This window comes from Tympanuchus pallidicinctus, unplaced genomic scaffold (genome assembly GCF_026119805.1).
Source record: "Tympanuchus pallidicinctus isolate F22 unplaced genomic scaffold, pur_lepc_1.0 scaffold21, whole genome shotgun sequence".
Taxonomy (NCBI): Eukaryota; Metazoa; Chordata; class Aves; order Galliformes; family Phasianidae; genus Tympanuchus; species Tympanuchus pallidicinctus.
Window position 1 is genome coordinate 176,835 of NW_026294733.1, and position 19,205 is coordinate 196,039.

General features: G+C 43.6%; 1 protein-coding gene across 2 annotated transcripts; it reads right to left on the reverse strand.

Moving 5' to 3' along the window:
- Positions 1 to 282: 282 nt before the first annotated feature.
- Positions 283 to 18,609, reverse strand: TBC1D9B (TBC1 domain family member 9B). 2 transcript variants are annotated; one of them, XM_052684769.1, is made up of 22 exons: positions 18,420 to 18,609; positions 16,952 to 17,062; positions 15,799 to 15,917; positions 14,513 to 14,741; positions 13,617 to 13,875; positions 12,870 to 13,077; positions 12,532 to 12,744; positions 11,874 to 12,035; positions 11,153 to 11,303; positions 10,563 to 10,777; positions 9,748 to 9,865; positions 9,066 to 9,351; positions 8,237 to 8,366; positions 7,474 to 7,572; positions 6,918 to 6,986; positions 6,010 to 6,250; positions 5,562 to 5,627; positions 5,337 to 5,408; positions 4,872 to 4,922; positions 4,047 to 4,094; positions 3,496 to 3,602; positions 283 to 2,705 (listed from the first exon to the last, which is right to left on the reverse strand). In XM_052684769.1, exons 1-22 carry the CDS (start codon positions 18,535 to 18,537, stop codon positions 2,013 to 2,015), a joined length of 3,765 nt encoding a protein of 1,254 aa, XP_052540729.1. In that variant the 5' UTR covers positions 18,538 to 18,609; the 3' UTR covers positions 283 to 2,012. The 2 variants fall into 2 exon arrangements, with proteins under 2 accessions (XP_052540729.1, XP_052540730.1); XM_052684770.1 differs by lacking the exon at positions 4,872 to 4,922 and having other exon boundaries at positions 18,420 to 18,608.
- Positions 18,610 to 19,205: the final 596 nt, after the last annotated feature.

Genomic DNA, 19,205 nt, shown 5'->3' on the forward strand with positions numbered 1-19,205 from the left:
TGAGCCGTCTTCACAAGTGAAGACCGACTGCAATCCACTGAACAGAAGTTTGCAATGCTGTGTTTATTAATAAGGTGCATGCTTATAGATAAAGGTAACTACGCATATGTAATAATAACAAAATATTAAAAATAAATAATCATTATTAATAATAAGTGATAAAAATAAGAAGAAACAAAGTGGCCTGACGCCAGTTACAGCAATCTAGCACTTGCAGCAACCTGCTGTGGCCAGAGAACATGCAATCATTGCTGAGCTCAGAGAAATAAAAGGCAGCCAAGGTAGCCTGTTGGTTCTGGTTTGTTTATTGAGTACATGACAGACAGACAGACAGTGTAAAATCACATGTAGTATTTGTACTTTAAAAAAATTACAATAAATTACTGAATAATTAGTAAAAGCAGTTTAACTAATGGCCGCTCTCCAGCTACAGGGCAGAGGCAGAAAAAACAAGAAATGTGTACCAGCTGTGAATACACACAGATGTCGCAAGGGAATTCACACGGAGAAGCACACCGAGTAGTGTTAATGGAGCATCGCACTGCAGGGGTCCTTCCCCTCCTTTATACGCCAAATGCCAGCCCGATCCTGCAGCCCTCCTTGCCTTCAGCACCGGGTCTGCTCCTGCTGAGCACCAGCAACTCCCCCTCTGGCCCTGTGAGGCAGATGCCTGTGCACTGAGATGAGTTTATCTGTTCCAACAGCATTCATTCGCCCTCCTCGGAGCGGATGCTCTCCCACCAGAAGGCTGACTCTTAGTCTCTTCTCACTGAGCAGTCACTCATTGTTCCAGTTATTTCATCTCTTCAAGTGAAATGAAACCTACTCTGCTCAGGTTTCTCCTAACAGACTGATGGCAGAGCCTCACAGTGCTTTGAATTCTCCCTCATTAGGTGTAAATACCTTCTGATGTACAGTACTTTCTAAGAGCACGTCCATGGCTAGACACTTCATACAAGAGATGTTCAGAAAGGACACATTGAGCAGCTGCAGGTGGCACAGCACTCCTACAAATCCAATCCGAGCGTACACAAGGGCTGACTGAGCAGAGCATTCTTAAGGGTCTTATTAAAATTGGACCCATCACTAGTTAGCAAAAACAGAGAATCAGCGAGGAAATAAACATATTCTGTACCAAGAGGGAAAGTCCAGCAGAGCAGTGTGCCACTATTCTAATGCTGAGGCTGATTCACTGTTCAGGAGCACGCTCCCTTCTTATAACCATCATAAGCCCACTGACTGGCCTAATATTACTGCTGCACTGAAGTCAAAGAGCTTGTGGCTTCTGAGAGAAACTAGAAACAGTAGCTTTCAAAGAACTGCAAAAGCTAGAAAACCAGGTTTGTCTGAAAAATGTCTCCTGAATGATAGAGAAAAGTGTTTGTATTATGAAAACAGCAAATCTCATCTGAAAGAAACCTGCAGATCTGAGAAATGTCTGTGTTCAGACCTTAGGGCGCTGGGAGCAGTGGTGCACATCTGCACTGCAGCTGCTGAGTCACAGAACAGCACTGAGGAACTTAGGAGACTATTCATAGGTCAAGGTCCTACAGCACTTGAGAACACTGGGTGAGTTCTCAGATCGGCAGCCAGAGATGAACGCGATTTCAAGCCAGGCTGCATCTGCTGTGCAAATTACACAGGAATCTACAGCAAACAAGGGCAGGCAAGGAGCAGTTACTGTCTGAAATAAAACTTCATTGAAATAAAAGATAGCAGAAGTCAGACATGCATAATTTATGGTGGTAGTTCTGTACGTCAGGGGCTATTAGGTTCTAAGGGCTCTTGAGAATGTAAATCTAATTCTGTTAATCTCAGGAGCGAAAAAAAAAGCACCTACACAGAACAGTCACTGTCTGATGCCCCTTACCAAATGGAATCTACTGTAATTGTGTAGTAAATGGTCTCTGGATAAATAAAAAAACAACCCTGAACACAAAATACCAAACCATCCTGCCATCCGCCACATTATCCCCCTGTTTTATTTCCCAAAGGCAGTAATTGCTTTGAGTTCACCCTGACACAGAAGAAAGCTCATAGTCACTGGATGAACTGAACTGCCTCTCTACCTTCTTCTGATCTTTGATCTTTTGGAGAATGTTGACTTTTTTCTCAAAATAGTTTACAAGAGCTGTCTCAGTCAGCATAGAAGCCAAGATCTGCTCAAAGGAAATAGACCAGTCAGTATCAATGGTGCTGCCGTACCTGGCAGCTGCACTACCACCTTCACAGCCAACAAGGACCGTGTCATCTGCAATGTCTTCACACTGCAAGGAGCCTGTGCTGACCATGGAGTAGGAAGACATGGACATATCGTCTTTGGTTTCATCATCTGACAGCAGCTGCAGAGGAGAACCTTGTCCTTCCCCCGAGCCATCTCCTAGAGTCTGGTTCTCCTGCTCAGTTTTTTCAGGCTGAACATCTCTGCAGGTTTTGTCTTCATGGTCAGCTCGGGGTTGCTGCTCCACTGTTGAGTTCTGACTCTGTTCAGATGTAGGTGACTCCTCTTCACTCACGGGATCTTGGCTACTGTTTGTTTTGCAGTCCTCAGACTTCCTTACGGGTCTGTTGGAGAACTTTTTTCCAACCTCCCCAATTCGCAGAAGGAGGCTGGCGACAGTGGCAATAGCATGGTACAGCTCTTGCTCTACTGGGTCCTCACTGAACATGTTGTAAAGGGTCTTGCATAACTCTATGAATTGTTCCTTTCAAAGACAAAGACCAGAATCATATTTTAGGCTGCAAAAATTGACAGCAGTAGATGAAACAACAGATTGCATGCTGACCGACTCCTACTTTATTTGCCTCCCCACGAAGTTGCAACTTACTTTACTGATTCAGAACAATCCCAAACTGGCAAATAGGCAAACTCCGCTCTATGCTACAGAAGCTGAATTGAGACACAGCCAGGAACTTAACAGTGATGGTACTTTTGCTAACAGGGGGACAGCATGCTAACGTTCACTCCTGAGAAAACCTGAGGTCTTACTTCTGCCCTGCTACTCTTCTGTAGCCAGCTTCTACATATTTCCGCAGTGGTATAAAAAGCACCCATACAGGAAATTAAGAGAAAGAAAAGATCACACTAGTCATAAGACTCTTCTTCCTGTAACTGCATTCTTTGCTCTCCACCAAGCAGCCTCAAGTTGAGGCAATGCAAAAAACAGAACAGCCAAGCAAGCTTATATGACTGATGGCTCACTTCAAACACACTGCTCAGGAGGGAAAACAAAGATTGCAGGTCTTACAGAAAAAGACGATCTGGAAGGCATAGAATCAAACACATCTGACTAGAGGAAACAGCAGCTTGACAGCCAGCTGCAAGCCCACTAAAGAATTCAACACAAGCATGTAGAATTAGGAGCTTCTACAGCTCACTACACCAGAACAGCAGGGCAACCTACTGCATGGACTGAGCACACCAGCAAAATGATGTCACAGTTCTTCAACAAGCTGTTAGTCATCTAACTGGAAACCTTCAGATTCACTTCTTACCTGACTCATTTTGGGGAGATCTTTAATAGTTTCCTTCTTGGACTCTTTTTCCTTGGCCCACATTCTTAGGTAGTATCTATAATCCTGTGGGCTGGTACCTTTCTCCTCTGCAAAACATGACCAAGCCTGGCAGTTAAAGTTTCAGACTTGTTGTGAGCACCATGGCAGCAAAGATCACATTAGAAGCAGGTTTTATTGTCAGTTCAGGAAAGCATCTAGTATTTGGATGGCTGGAGGCTGCATTGTTTGCTGCTGGTATATCTGATAAAGTTCAGTAGAGCAAAAATTTTAACACTACTGAATTAGCTTGACTTCTAATAAATGAATTCCATTAGTCAATAACTTCCCAATTTGATTTTCAAATGTTATGACCTTGGTACATTAGAGAGTCAGAGCAGCACGGCGTGAGAGAGAGCTATTCTGCAGCTCACATCCCACTTTACCAGTGTCCATGAGGGACTCTTTGAAAGGTCTTGACACAACACAGGATAATGAGATGGCTAATGTTGAAGAGACAAGACTGGAATGTGGTCTATTTATAATGAAATTACCTTTTTCTTGACCACTGTCATTTCTCCTTCCTTTCTCTTCTTGGGTTTCTAAAAACAGTAAAATTATAAAATTAGTCATTAATATCTGACTTTCAGGAACACAGCACATGAAGAACATAAGACAATTTGTATCCAAATCACAATTATGAACAAATACATTTAATATATCTCACACTCCCACTTCACGGTTAGGAGTGAACAGAACAGGACAGAAGCAGGAGGTGATGGGATAAATAGGAAAAAGAGAAGCCACACCAAAAAAGTGGTGGAGAGGTGAGGTAAAGGGTGGAACTCTAAAAGAAATGGTGAAACAAACATGAAATATAGCTACTAATGCCACAGCTTAAAGACAAAGAAGTTCACAGCAAGTTCAAAGCGAGATAATGAATGGAGAAAAACAATACTGAACATATAGGACAAGTGACCATTGTCTGTGCTGGCAATAACTCATTGACTGAGCAGACATTCTGAGAGTGATGTGCAGTCTAACTTTATGGATCGTGCTTCTGCTTCCCTGTACTGCTGCTAGACTAAATAGGAAGTCCTGTCTTAGCTCAGTGTTCAGATGGCCACCTAGCACCAAACAGTGCAATTACTCCTTTTTTTTTTTAATAGCATTACTGCATTTTTGTAAACATTAAGCAAAAAAATGCACTTTGATTTCCTATTAATTAGTTCCTACTTTTTGTAAGGTTGAAACACAAGAATAAAAACATGGTTGAACTGCCACAAGAGAGGAGAAGCATCAACTTGAGTATTTAAAATAGCATGTTGGTGCAGGTAGATAATATCAGCTCAGTACGTCCACATAATCCAAGGACTGACCTTGAGACTCACAGTGCAGGCAGAAATCCAGCTCTGAGACAAAAGGAGATACTGGAGCAGCAGTAAGAGGGGTTGAGGAGAAAACATCCCAGATAAAAAAGAAGAAAAGGCCACACAGAGACAGACAGAGAAGGAAACAAAAACAAGAAGAGAGACAATGAGACTTGCATGAAAAACCCAAGTTGAGGTGAAAGACAGGAACTGGCAAAAGTAGACTGCTCCTCTTCAGCAGCACATGACTGTGCTTCAGAGCGTGCCGTGTCCTGCACAACATGGGTACTGAGCAGTTGAAGCTCAAAACTGCTTTATCATCATGCAATAACAACAGTCAACTCAAACACATTCTAACCTTAACATACTGCCATCGGGAGACCATGCCTTGCAAAAATCACCAATCACAGCACATAGATTTGTGCTTGGATTCCTGTCTAAACTGAGAGGTAAGGACAGCAGGCGTTGCATTACCTTCTGTCGTAACATCCTCTGTGAAATAACTTGTGGCCTCCAAAGCCGACTCTGTCTCCTCTGGATTCAGAGCTGTGCTTACAGAGAAAGAAATGTCAAGATCTCTGAGGTAAATGGACAATAGTATTACCCATTTTGTTAGCAAAACTTATGAGACATCTCTTTTCAGTAGCATGTCAGAACACACCATGCTCACCACAGCAGCTTATGGAAGCAATCACTCACCAGGAGGCAGATGCAGTTTGTAAAGTACTTTGAGCTTGTCAGTCAGGTCACCATGGTACATCCCACCTGCAAGTGAAAAAAAACCCACAAAAACAGAGGGATAAGAAAAACAGCATTTAGGAATAAGAATCACTCTCTACACACAAGCTCAAAACAAAGTGAGATTCCATGCAGTGAGGAAGTGCTAAACTGTACAAAGCCCTCTGCAAAAGCCACAAAGAAACCCACAGCAAAGTTTCATCTTGTAGGTTTACCACCTACTGTTTCCCAAAATGAGAGACTGTCTAGCAGAAAAAACGCATCTTTAATTCTGCCTGAAGAACTAAATCCTGAAGGTTGCCACCCTCCCTTCATAACAGTCCAATCATCAGCATCTCCTTTTAGTTTTCTGCTTGGAAGCTGACAGAAACATTTTCTGCAGTATATCATCTCCAGAAATACCACTTACTCATCCCTGTCACAAACTCCTTGAAGTTAATGAGAGAATCCCTGTTCTCATCCAGAAGCCGGAACAGGCGCCCTGCTAGCACAGGGGTGTGAGCACCACAGGACCAGGGGGTCAAAGTGATGAAGAGCTCTTTGAACTGCTCCATGTCTATGCGATACTGCTCCAGGTAGGGCAGGCTCTGATCTCGGCGGGCAGCTGCAGCACGATTATTTCCCCAGTAGCAGCTCATCAGGTACTTTGCCTTTGGAGGGAAAGTATGGAGAAGTCAGGTAATATTGTACCACAACCAGCCATGAGAGTGGAGTCTTTCATGCAGCTCAAAAACAGCACCAAATGAGAAGGGACATTTCAGGACACACTGTTTGTCCTGCCCATCATTATGAGCATTACTTCACCACAAATGAGTACAAAATGGAGGAAGAAACACAGATTTCACTAAGAAACAAAGAAAAAAAAAAAAAAAAAGATTCCTTTTTGTTTGAGTAAAATGAAACTCAGGCTTTCTGCAAGGAGAGCATGCAGATTTTAGAACTCTGGCCTCCCTGAGTCTATAGCATCACACAATTGAGCTTGCATGCAAGTGAGCATAGTATGATTGAGCTTGAGCGACTTTGGGAATTGCACTTGGTGTATTTAACAACACTTCCAATGACAAATAAAGGCAAAGCACTTCAGTAATTGTGTTACAATTACACAGCAAGTTCATGGCAAAACTTGAAAATAAAAACTGAAGTACAAGTCAATCCTAGCTCCATGTTCTAAGTACTGTGTGTCTTTTCTTTCCATTGACTCTGAATCCTCTCTCTGAATGAGCATAATTCAAACACTGTGAATACCAAAAAAGTGTTCAGTAATAGAGCCAGTCTCACTGCTGCCACATAGAACAGAATCCCATATCTGCTTCTTACCTTGAAGACTACATACAGCTCTTCTAGCTCTTCAATAGAGAAACCAATGTCACCAGACACAGCCCGGACCTAGTTAAGGGGAAAACAGGGTGAGTAATTTCTTTCAAAGCTACCCAAACTAAACATGACTCACTGAAAAATCTGTGAACATATAAGCTAAGAAAAGACTTGCAAGAAGATATAATAAAGGAGACGAGAGGAAACACAACTGCTCCAATACTTCACACTGCTGAGGATTACAGGCCAGGAAGCTTCTAGTCGAGCAGAAACTGCTGACATTTGAGCAGTTAGTAAAAAACTCCTGTTATAACTTCCTGTTTCTGCAGCCCACAGAACACTGCGCTGTCCCTTCCTTTTGTTTTTATCTTCAGACTCAGATGCACAGAAAAACAACAGTGAAAGAAACGGATGAAATTTTCCACCTGGGACATGGGAGACAGTTGCAATAGATGTGGACACTCTTTTTTAGTCATGAACCCTTCTGTAAAACTCCCAAACGTGTTAGCATGCTTTCTAAATGCCATTTTGTAGCTCCTTTAATCTGGGAAACACATACCACACTCTTCTTGGCTGTATCCTCCAGAGACTGGATCACCTTCAGCCTTTGTTTAAAACGCATTTGTTCAATATCATCTGCTTTCAAATTGCTAAATTTCTATGAGAAAAGAAGCAGACAGGGTCAGCATCATATCCTGAAGAATGAACTATGCCTGTTCAATCCCATGCTTTTTTACAAACTGTACTATCCCTTCAAAGACAATCTAAAAACCCTACAATACTTCTACCACCACTGAGAAGGTGAAAACAAAATCTCTCTCTCTATTATCCTCTGTCCCCAAAAATAAGTCATATAGAATTCATGAGAAATCCATCATCAGAGGTTTCTAAAGAACAGCTGGAAAGGCACCTATCAGGACACAACTGCAGATCCTGTAGAGTGGCACAGAGAAGAAACTATACAGCTTGTCATTCCTTCCAGCCCCATTTTATTGTAGGACCCATATGAGATTGAGCTACAAACAGCACAGTTAATAAGCTTTTCCACTATGTCAGCCAAGTAAAATGAATTTGGTAACACTCTCTTAAAAGAGAAACAAAGAACATGATTTTCACCATCTCTACTGATGCTGGAGAGACTCTTTGGAGTTCACATTAGCTGAAAGAATTAGGCTTCACTTATTTCAAATAGGAGGATGAAAGGCTCGAGCCTGCGCTCCTTGGGCACCTCTAGCCAATAATGCAGTTCAAGTTCCATCTGCATAATGTGGGATTATTAGGAGAGAAAAATCAGTTGGGTAAAAACTAAGCCAGAACCTGACCTCATAGGATGTTCTGATAAGGTCAAAGATGTCAATTTCAAGTGGTGGGTCATCCCCACTCGTCAATAAGGCATGCAGGTGTGGAATAGGAGGTGAGACGCTCTGCCTGTTGACTACGTTGTCCAAATACCTGTGGAGAAAAAAAAACACCCACACAGAGCAGATGCAAGACTCCTGGATTAATGTCAAGAAAGGAAAAGCAGTAATATCCTAAGCACACAACTCCCTGCTCCCTTGTATTATTAATCTAAACATGTAGAAAAAAAATTCCCAGCGAACTTACAACACCATCCTCAATATCTCCCATGTGGAGGTGATTTTCATTTTAATTTTGGGATCTCTGTTCTTTTCAAAAGTAGGCTCCCAGAGGTACCCTGAAGATCTTGCAGAACATAGGATAGATTCACTTTTGAAGCAAGACAATATTTTATTTGCTATAATTGGGAAATATCTGCTCGATAAGGTTTTACGTTACTAGAGGGCTATTCCTGCCAGGACTTGTTCTTAATAATGGATTAGAATTCTTCTGTGTATTTTGGGTAAGTAACCTCATGGAGTTCAAATTCAAACTGAGAAGCAGGAATGTAGTCTGTAGAACAAAGCAAACAACTCTGGATTCCTACATACTTGAGCCAAAAATTTGTTTCAGCTGCCACAGAAATCAACAGCAATCTTCTCTAGTGCTCAAGTTTCATCCTAATCTGATATCTGTGACCTCCTACGTAATGGAATTCAGGGGAATGACAAAAGAGTCTCTCTCATCTGACAGAAAGGAATGATGACTAAAAGGGGTACTATCACCATTCATTTTAAACAAGAAGAATGGTACCTGCCCAGAATAGTCATTGCTTCACCTTCATCACAGCACTGTAACAACTTCTCCACATTGGCATCAAGAATGGCCAATGACACCTGCAGGATAAACTTGATGCCCTCATAGAAAAAACAGTCAACAATGACAACAGCACTTTCAAAGGGCATCACACTGAGGAAGAGCGTGAGAAACCAAGAAAGGGATATGGTGGAAATCACTCCCAGCTCCTGCATCTTTTCTGACAGCTGTGGAAGATACTCTCGTGTAAGTTCTTCAAAGATGCCCTGGTCCACCAATGCACCTGGAAAAAGAAACAAGAACAATGGCAGGACTCAAATTTGTTGGTCTCATGGTACTATAACTGAGCTAATTAATTATTAAGCAAAACAGTGTGAGCTCACTTTAATTTCAGCTTCTTAAGCTAAACAGAAATGAATACATTTGTTACCCTATTCTCAATAAGCACCACATACATAGATGGAGATTATTCCTGACTCCTCCTTCTTTGTTCAGTGGTAGTGCACAATACCTCCTGTGCTTCCTTCATACACACACAACTTAAAAGGGAAAAAGCTTGTCCTTCATTATCTTTAAAATGCACCACATTTAATTAATTCTGAGGAAACAAAATATTGCTGAGATGCTGATGGAATTGTAGCTGAAAATCCAAGCTCCAGCATGAATTTGACAAACTCACCCACTACTCTTGTGTTGTAGTAATCAGGCAACATCCGCTCACATAAAGCCACCAGGAGCCAGAAAGCCTCTTCCTCATTGCAGTACAACAGCAGCACGGATGTAACGATGTTCATGGCCTACGTTCCAGCAGCATTAAATGTGCAGAGAGGGAGAAACGTGGAGATGTTCATGAAAACTCTGTCATTACAGATCAGCTGAACTTAAAAAGCATGATTCTAGCAGAGCAGTCTCGTGGGACCGAGAGTCAGATCTATTTCCAGCTTTTACTGGTATCTGAGTCACTAGGTGACCTTGAGCCAATTTATCTTCCTGTTTCAGTTCCTCTGTTTGTGAGGCAGCAGATAATATAGCTGCTCTTTGTCAGGCACTTCATTTATGTGATTTTCCAAGTTTGCAGAAAAAGCTTTGATTATAACAGAGCGAGGTAATAAGAACCTCTAACTGCAGAGCAATACATAATAAGAAATTAATTTCTACCAAGTTGTTTCACTAAGCAGCAACTAGTTTCATTTGTGATATACTGCAATACATGCACCATCGATTACTTCATTTACTTGTTCATTTCAGGGAAACCAGGAGATGTTTTTCTCCAACTAGGGAAAGCTCTAGCAGGAAAACTGCTAAAAGAACTTGTCACTACACCTAACAGGAATGTGCAAAGTCTATATGGATAGGAGATCCTTACAACATCACCACTTAATTCCGAATGGACAGCATGAAGGGAAAGCATGAAATTGAAAAAAGAATTGCTGAAAAGCTCCAGTACAGTCATGGTCACCATGTAGGGCTAAAAAGTCTAAAATTCCTTCTTACCTGACAGTATCCAATTGTTGGATTCCTGAATGCATAAGCTGTTAAGACTCTCCGGAGAGCAGCAATCCCCAGCTCATTCTGGAAGGCAGGATGTTCTGGCATAGAACGGTGCAGATCTCTCTCAATTTCTTCTGTAGCAAGATTGTACTTTCCCATCGACTTTTCCACAAGATCTGCATAGTAACCAGGATGAGTGACCATCTCATTCCAAGCTCCTGTAATGACAAAAAACAGTGCTTCACTTCTTGAGCTTTGAAATCAAAGCTTTATGCCCACAGAAGAGGCAGTTGGTAAGCATCACCAACTCAATAACTGCAAACAGATACAAAAGTATAGCAATAAACCTGTTGGAGTGCAGCTCCCAACACTGAAATCCACATGAAGGCAGTGAAAGAGCTACTGTACTCATAAAGTCACGCCAGGAATGCAGTTGCTGCATTTCTGTCCAATAACACCACAAAGTGTAATTCATGTGGAGCTTGCTTGCGATTTATTTCTTCTGAAACAAGCTGTGATTTATACCTTTTCCTCTGAGACATACAAAAAGCTTATTTCTGCAAGCTGCCAAAGCATCCTGCACAACATCCTACCTGAGAAAAGGAGCCACAGTTCTCCCCGAAGGTTCTCTGGGATTCCTTTCTGCACCAGCTCCCTCGTCTTGGTAGTACGATACATACACATCCCTCTCCCATATTCAAAGAAATGAATGTTCCAAGACTCTTCCTTCATCTTCTCCTTTGCCTTCACAGGAATAAATACGGCCATTTTAGGAGATCAAAGCATTTTTATGCTTGTAGGACAGGTGATTTCTGGGTACTCAAACCTACACTTCACAAAAGGAACACACTGTGACATTTAAAGGTTTAGTTCTTCCTGCTGAATAAAAAGGCTGTATGCTAATCTATGCTGCTCTGAAGCTGCCTGAAGTCTTTACAATGGTAACCTGGGGTGTGCAGGGGCATTACATTTACACAAATGCAAGCAGAACCATGGTCTAAGATGACTGCCCAGGAAGCAGAGATATCAGATATTCTCTGCTACTCTGACATGAAGAAACGTTCTTCACAGATAGCAATTGCATCCCAGAAGCACAGTAGGACAAATTGCTCAGCCCCTACTCATGTATCTCTATACTGATACAGTAAGCTGATGGTCAGGTTACATCTACCCAGCACTATCATGGTGACAGTGATACTGCAGAGGTGACAGAAGCTAGGGAGGAAATGCAGAGTCTCAGAGCAAGACAGGAATACTACAAAATCTACTACAAATTATTCATAATTAATTGCTTTAAGTTAAAATATCATTTACCCCTTTGGGTCCCAAAAGCTCCTCAGAATTTCTTCTGAAAAGTTTGAGCAGTCCCTGGGATGCTGTTGGCACTTCACCAGCACAGAAGTTGACAGGTCGATTGTTGAGAGCAGATGTGGGGCTAACTGCAAGAGGGCTGCTGGAAGGCAACTCTGCAACTTCCTGCAAAATAAAAACTGTGATTAAAAAGAAACAACACAACGTATTTCTACAGTTGTAAAGTTGGCTATACATGACACTTCTGCCAGACTGGAGACAGAGCTGGTAGAGAAGAGGTGGCAACTGTTCTGGCTTTTCTGTATTTCCTAAACATCCATCAAGAACTATCCCAGTATTCCAACCTGTCACTCAATTTCAAGACAAGGTATGCTATTAATAGCAGTGAGCCTATGGGAAAATGATTCAATACCACTGAGCCTGCTCAAGACAGTAGGTAAACCTGCAGGGTTTACTGCAGGGACCTCATTATGTAAATTAGCCTCTAGAGCCAAACAGCAAAGCAATTGGGAAATGAGCAACGAAGCATTTGAGCTGAGGCAGCCTCCTCTGCTCATGGCCCAATAAAGGAAATGATCTGCTGATAGCAGTGCTGTGACACAGTGTAAGGAGGATTGTTTGAAGGATGGGCAAACACTCCTCCCATCTGCTTCCTCAGTACCTCACATCCAGGATCACCCAAATTCCACTTCCATTCCCTGTCGCTGCTGAGTGGTTTCTTGGATGGTGTTCTCTGCAAGAAGTCAGAGATTCTCTGCACCAAGAAATCTCGGTCCTTCAGATTGGCAAAGAAGAAGGTCATTTTACTTTTAGTGCTGATGGACAGAGGGCTGGGCAAGACGCTGGAGCTATCTGCCTTCTCAACTATTGTCACCTAGAAGACAAAGACAAGGGCCATTTGAATCTAACAGATTCTCCATTATCTGCCAAGTGCTACAACAGCTAGAAGCATATGAAAGATAAGACAAGCCTGTAGTCTTAATTACAGCTAATCCCCACCTCCCTGAGAGGAATGATGAGATGACAGGCCTCCTCTGCCTTGCTGGCAAAGCAGATGTAATTGTTGGAAACAAACATCTGACCAGGAATGTGCATCTTGTTGAATGGTGTCCACAACGTGCAGTCTGTGTGTCCATCCAGGCATTCATCCTTGGGCAGTCGGAAAGTGGCACGGTAGCATTCATTTTTGGCTCGAGCATCAAGGTCTCTGGGGAAGAGTAAAGAGCAGTTCTCAGAGCTTTCTTCTTACTTGAAAAAAATACTCGAACACCGATGTAAGTGTTCAATCACAAATTCCAGCCTGTGCTTTAATTCTTACTATTCACTTCTCTAACTGAGATGCCACCTCTTATCTGTCCCCTCTTTCAGCCTTCAGGCATGCTTCACTGACAAGGTATGTCCTGCAACACAAGCAATGCAAGCGCGTGTTGGAACAGAAATCTGGGAACCTGAAATGTTACACTGGATCCTGAACTGGAAAGAACAGGATTTTCAATAGTTTCTGGTTGAAAATTCATTCTAAGAACTCCTTGTCTGTATCTTCATGCATGAGAAGGATGTGAGGGCTAATGCGAATTAAGGATCAACTTGGGATGGAGAAACAACACTAGGCAGAGAGCTAATGACTGAAATAAGTGGCACAGCCCCTGGTGTGAGAAGAATCCAGGGGCACCTTGAAGCTCTTTAGGAAGGCAGATTCATTACTACAGTTCCTGTTTCTCTTTCTTCTCCTTGCTGAACACACACCTTTTTAGTGCAGAGATGTTCTTCAGAGGCTTCCTGGGCTTTGGAAGGGACTTGTCCTGTAGGAAGCTCTCATTATCCAGCAGCTGCCGCATAGCGATGTTGGCCAGCTGCTCCATCAACTTGAAGGTCTCATTGATGTTAAGAAACATGGAAAAATAAAGTTCATTGTCCCTTGTGCTCACTTTAATGCACTCAGGGAACAGCAGTGTAGCATTTTTTTCTAGCTGGGTTACATCCACCCACTGAATTACCAGTGTCACTGAGGGAAAAAAGTCACAAACAGCCATTATTAGAATTTGAGGCAAAAAAACCCAAACAAAAAAACAATGAAGCTCAAACAGCAAATGTGCTCTTAATGAGTGGCATTTTTCTCCCCTTACACACAGGCAATTCCTTTCTTCATGCTTTTACTGATTTCTCCAAAAATACTTGGAAGTAACTTTTGGGAACGACCAGAATTAATACAGTTCCAAAAGGTCTCCCTTCCATCCAGCAAATGTTTTCAGTTGCAATTACTAATGCTTTCATTCTTTCTTTCCAGCAAGTTAATTCTGGATTCTGGAGATCAAGCTCTGTAAATACTAGGTGGTGGTTCCAAGCAAAACTCACCAAAGTCAAAATATTGCTTGGTTCTTTAATTCAGTGGAAGTAAAAGCCCAGGTGTGCAACCTGAGAACCTAAGGCACGTGTTGAAAAATGACTCAGGCATTCAGTTTAAACTTCACTGAGTGCCTCTGAGAGGAAGGACTGAACCACATGTTGAGCCAGAGCTCAGAACATTCATAAAAAGAAAAAATCCCATCAGCTAAAAAAAAAAATAATAAAGCCACATAAAAGATCAACCGAATCAAAAAGATTCATGGGAAACTGCAGAAAAAGACAAGCTCATAACTCACCCTCTTTGCCCAAAAGGAAGGAATAGAAACAGAGGTGATTGACAGTGAGGTACAGCCAGCCCTGCCTGGGTACACGTCCCTTCCAGTAGCTGCAAGAATAGTAGTTGACCAACTTCTCCACCTCTGGCATCCCAAACTGCTTCCGCATCTTCAGTTCAGCCTCTTTGAATTTACCTGGATCCTCTTCACTCTGAGGCTGCTGGTTCTTGTTCTCTTCAGCTATAATTCCCTAAAGGACATGGGAAGAGAGGCACCGAGATGAGAAATGAAAGGGAATGCCTGCTGACAGATATAATGTACACTGAAAGGTGACGGCAGCCATCCACAAGACAGAAAGAAGAAATGTGACACAGCAGTTATCATTTCACCCGTCAAGTCAGAGTAATAGGAAAGACATGTAGAATGAGCAGATAGTCTGCTGGGAGCCTATAAGCTGATTTACTTCTAAACACATGCAGCTAACATTCATGTTTAACATCTGACTGAATTCCTCACAGCTGGTTGGGTAGCCCTTACAATGCCCAGCAGCAAAACTGAAGTCTATTTTCACTTGTGAGTGTGACAACAGGAAGGTCATCTGCTAGGAAGGGCAGAGCTCTGCAGGCAGGCAGGCCACGACCGGCCAGAAGGAAGAACAAATGACCACAATCTCTCTCACACAGACACACAGCAAATACAGAGAATGTGACAGAAGTACTGGAAGAGCCTCAAATTGCTGCTGTTCAATAAAAAACCTGCGTGTGTGAGCTTCTACTGTGGAAAATGTACGGGCTGGGAAGCTGAAGTGCATTATGTGCACAACGAGCAGAGGCACTTGTTGAATATGAAGTCAGTGGAAGTTAGGGCACAGTTCCTTTAGACCTACACCATCACAGGAGTGTGAGCACACTGCTTGCAAACTAGAATTCTCTCCTCAGATTTGTTGATAGATCCAGCCTCAGTTTAACCCTCATGCCAAAGGTATAACTTGCAAGGATTGTATTGAGACACTAGATTTCAGCTAGTTACCATCCTAAGAAGGCTGTACCTTGAGATCTTCTGCTCCTAACCTCCTCCCCTCTACCCCTCCAAAAATGTCTGTCTGGTGTTACGGCCACCAAGTCATCCTGACAACACTGTATGCATTTCATAATGCTTCTAAATGTGTCCGTGTCTGCAGAAGGAGCAGAGAGAAGCTCTGCAATGGAGCTCTCACTGCCCCCGTCCCAATTGTAAAAACAATTCTCAATACCACCTCCCCATTCTTTATCAGGTCCTGAAGTCTCTCAGGAATACATGCTCCTTACATGTATCTTGCCCTTGACAAAGGTGGTGATATCTTCTTCATTGTCAAAGATGGACAGAGTCTGCAGTAAGTTATTCTCCAGCCATTCCCAGTGCTTTGTGATCTCCTTACGAGATGATCCTAATTGATGGGGCGAAAGACAAAGGGAAGAACAGAGAAAAAAACACTAGAACAAGCTCCTGTTTTTTTCCAAGTTTATAGCAGGAAACTAATAAATACCAAACAGCAATCAGATGTGGAACACTCCGACTGTCTACATGTCAAGGATACTTCATACACACCAACATTATGTTTCTAATGAAATGCTTCCGTTGCCATTGAGGATAATAAGCACACAGGACATCACTCCATTTATCAGTGCACAGCAGTTTTTTTCCCCCCCCAGAATAAAGCATTGCAATGCTCCAGACAAGAAGTACTTCTTTAATTCCTGATATTCTAAAAGAAAACAAATAAACTTTCAGAAGAAACATGAAATTTCAGAGCAGTCTAAGTTTTTATACCTAGGAGCTGCTTTTTGCATGGGCAATTGTCAGCACAGAACATACAAAGCAAAAAAAGCAACCCAAGCATGCCGGTGTCAGATGCTGTCCCTTGTTTTCTTAAAAAACAAAGTCTCAGTGAAACTCGTATCAAACATTGGTTTTATTTAATCATACAGCCCTCAAGCTTCACAATATCAGCTTCAATGAGTAATCAGTGATTTAAGGAACTCTGCTGTGAAAATTCGCTTTCATTAGCGTTTCATTCCTTTAATTGTTTCAGAGATTTGCATTTACAGAAAGATTTCTTCAGTGAGGTCAACGATGGAATGAAGCAAACAGCAGGAAACACAAACAGCTCCCTACAGCTATGGCTCTACCTGATTTTTTAAGAGGCAGCTTCAGCAAAGAAACAGCCTTTGTCTATTTGTAGTTGGACAGCTAACCTCAAAACACAACCTCAGCTAACGTGTGGTTTATAAGCAAAAATAACTCCAGGACCTGAATTCTCAAAGGACTGCAGGGCTATGAATTCAGACTTCTGTGTAACTTCTGTGTACAGGTCAATGGGTTAAACAACAAACAGATACATATGTAGCTTCTGTAAGTTTACTTGATGTCTATTCTAGCCATTAGACATCGTTTTTAACAGGAGATGGTGTCAGTACGTACCACATGCCACTGCCCAATACACCTGAGAGTCCTGGGTCTGGTGCAGGATACGGTATGGGGCAACTCTGGCACTGGAATCCAAAACTACGTCCAATGTTCCCACAAGGAGACCTGGAAAGCAGAGACACAGAAATTAAAGTAATGCGATATAAAGCAAAGAACCGAGTTAAGCAAAAATTCAGCACTGTTATTCCAAGAAAACAAACAAACAAACAGCCCAGTATTACCACACATCCTGTGCATTATAGCTACATAATAAACAAGAATCAGCGCTGGTACTTGGTCAAGAAAACCAAGATGTAAATCCAGTCACTGCATGGAAATTACCTCTGAGCCACCTACAGGCAATCCCACTGTTAATGGCTGACATTTAGATGGCAATTAAATGGCCACCACAGCTCATTACGATCCTCTGCCTTCCTAGGAGAGTTCCATAGCAGAAGCAAATTTATTTTTCTCCATGGCATCTGGAGATATTGGAGAGGCAGTTAAAATGGAAGGTCTTCACATTAACATCGTCTGAAAAACACTTCACAGAACAGAGCTTTGTCCCCAGCAGGGACAACACTCCATACATCTCTTAGGGACTTTCATCACTGCATTCAAATGACTGCAGGAAGAATGTGAAGCCTCTGGGATCTCCATACTTCTGTTACTTATAGTGATTTTAAGAGACCAAGCTAAATGTAAGAGCTTTCAATGCTGTTACCTTTCAGCACCACCTATGCACACAGCATGGAAGATAACACAACCAAAAGGGACTCAACCAGTTCTGGAGAAGCTGTGACACTCCTGCAAGTGCTTCAGTTAAACAAAGAGAGCAGGAAGAGAACCCAAATTTGGTAACTTCTCAAATTGCATTAGATAAAAGCAGGCACTCTCAGAACAAAATGCTGACCACCGTTAGCACCTGTAAGCAAATCCATTCATTTCAACTGCCTGTTTGTTAGTTAGATCGAATATTTAAGATGAACATCCACGCGGAGCTGGGCAGTCCTTGAAGCAAATATGGACGCATCCAGCTCAGCAAGATCTCAGCTCCGGATCTCGGCAGGATCTCAGCTCTGGATCTCAGGCTTCTTCTGTGTGGCTGTAGGTAGCAGGAGTAAGGGCTCATTCCGCATACTGCCCGTAACAGCGATGTGCCACACACTGACATACAAGGCCACGCTCGTGAACCCGAGCACAACGCAACGAACCGAGCGGAAAGCTGCCAACAGCAGCAGGGCTCACTCCTCCTGCCATAAAACCCGGGCAATTCCAGCACCCATCTACTGGTGCATCTCTGGGGGGGGGGGGGGGAGACGGAAATCCAGCCGCTCGGTGATCCGAGCCGCCCGCAGGCGCCGCCGGTCCCGGCGCAGAGGCCGCCCGCTGGAAGGCGCGCGGCGCGGTCAGGCCGGGTCCCGCATCCCCCATTCCGCCCGCCGGCGCCCCGTTCCCGCAGCCCCGTCCCCGCCCGGCTCACCCGTCAGGCCGCCCCCTTTGCCGTGTCCCCGCCGGCGCTGGAGCAAAAAGAAGGGGTTTGCCCGCTCCGTCACCCACAGCGCGCCGGCCAGCAGCACCTCCTCGGGCCCCAGCCACATCGCGGCGGGCCCTGGGGCCGACCCGGAGGCTCGGCCCGGCTCGGCTCGGCCCGGCCGCACGGCGGAGGGCGGCGCAGGGGAAGCCGCCGGGCCGCGGCGCGCCGCAGGGTCACGGCGCCCACAGCGACCCCTGGCGGCCCGGCGCCCTCACGGCAGCGGGGCGGCGCCGCGACACCGTAGAGAGGAGATGGCGAGTTCGAGTCCCTCTCGCGGAGAGTCTGCGTTCTGATTCTCATTAAACCCTGGGATGATTTGTCTTCTGTGCTGAGGCAGTGCTCTAATTCCGGTTGGAGCTTTTTGTGCGCCGCTGTAATACAAATAGGTACGGGCTGGCCGAGCTGTAAGGCCCTACCTTCATCGTGGTTGCATGGCTTCCTTCCCAGCACTGTCTGGGCTGCAGCAGGTGGAAAGCAGGGAACTGAGGAGAGCTTCTGCTTGCTGTGTCATCTTTTAGGCGGCCAACGCCTCGGGAACAACGCATTGTTGTTTCCTATGTATTAATGGACCACAGCCTGAGACTTCCAGGCACTGATTACAGCAAAATAAAGCAATGTTTTCTATGCAGTAGGGAAAAAAAAAAAAGCTCTGGAAAGGGACCTTTTAACAGTGCGCCACAGAGCCTGCAGAGCACAGCTCAGCCTCCTGCAGTTAAAGACACCAAGATCACA

Excerpts from the sequence above, each read along its gene's own strand:
- TBC1D9B (XM_052684769.1), bottom strand. The coding sequence starts at position 18,537 with ATGTGGCTGGGGCCCGAGGAGGTGCTGCTGGCCGGCGCGCTGTGGGTG. Across the intron at positions 13,876-14,512 it reads CTTCCTTTTGGGCAAAGAGG|TGACACTGGTAATTCAGTGG; the intron begins GTGAGTTATGAG and ends TTTTTCCCTCAG. Across the intron at positions 3,603-4,046 it reads TGACAGTGGTCAAGAAAAAG|AGGAGAAAGGTACCAGCCCA; the intron begins GTAATTTCATTA and ends CATGTTTTGCAG.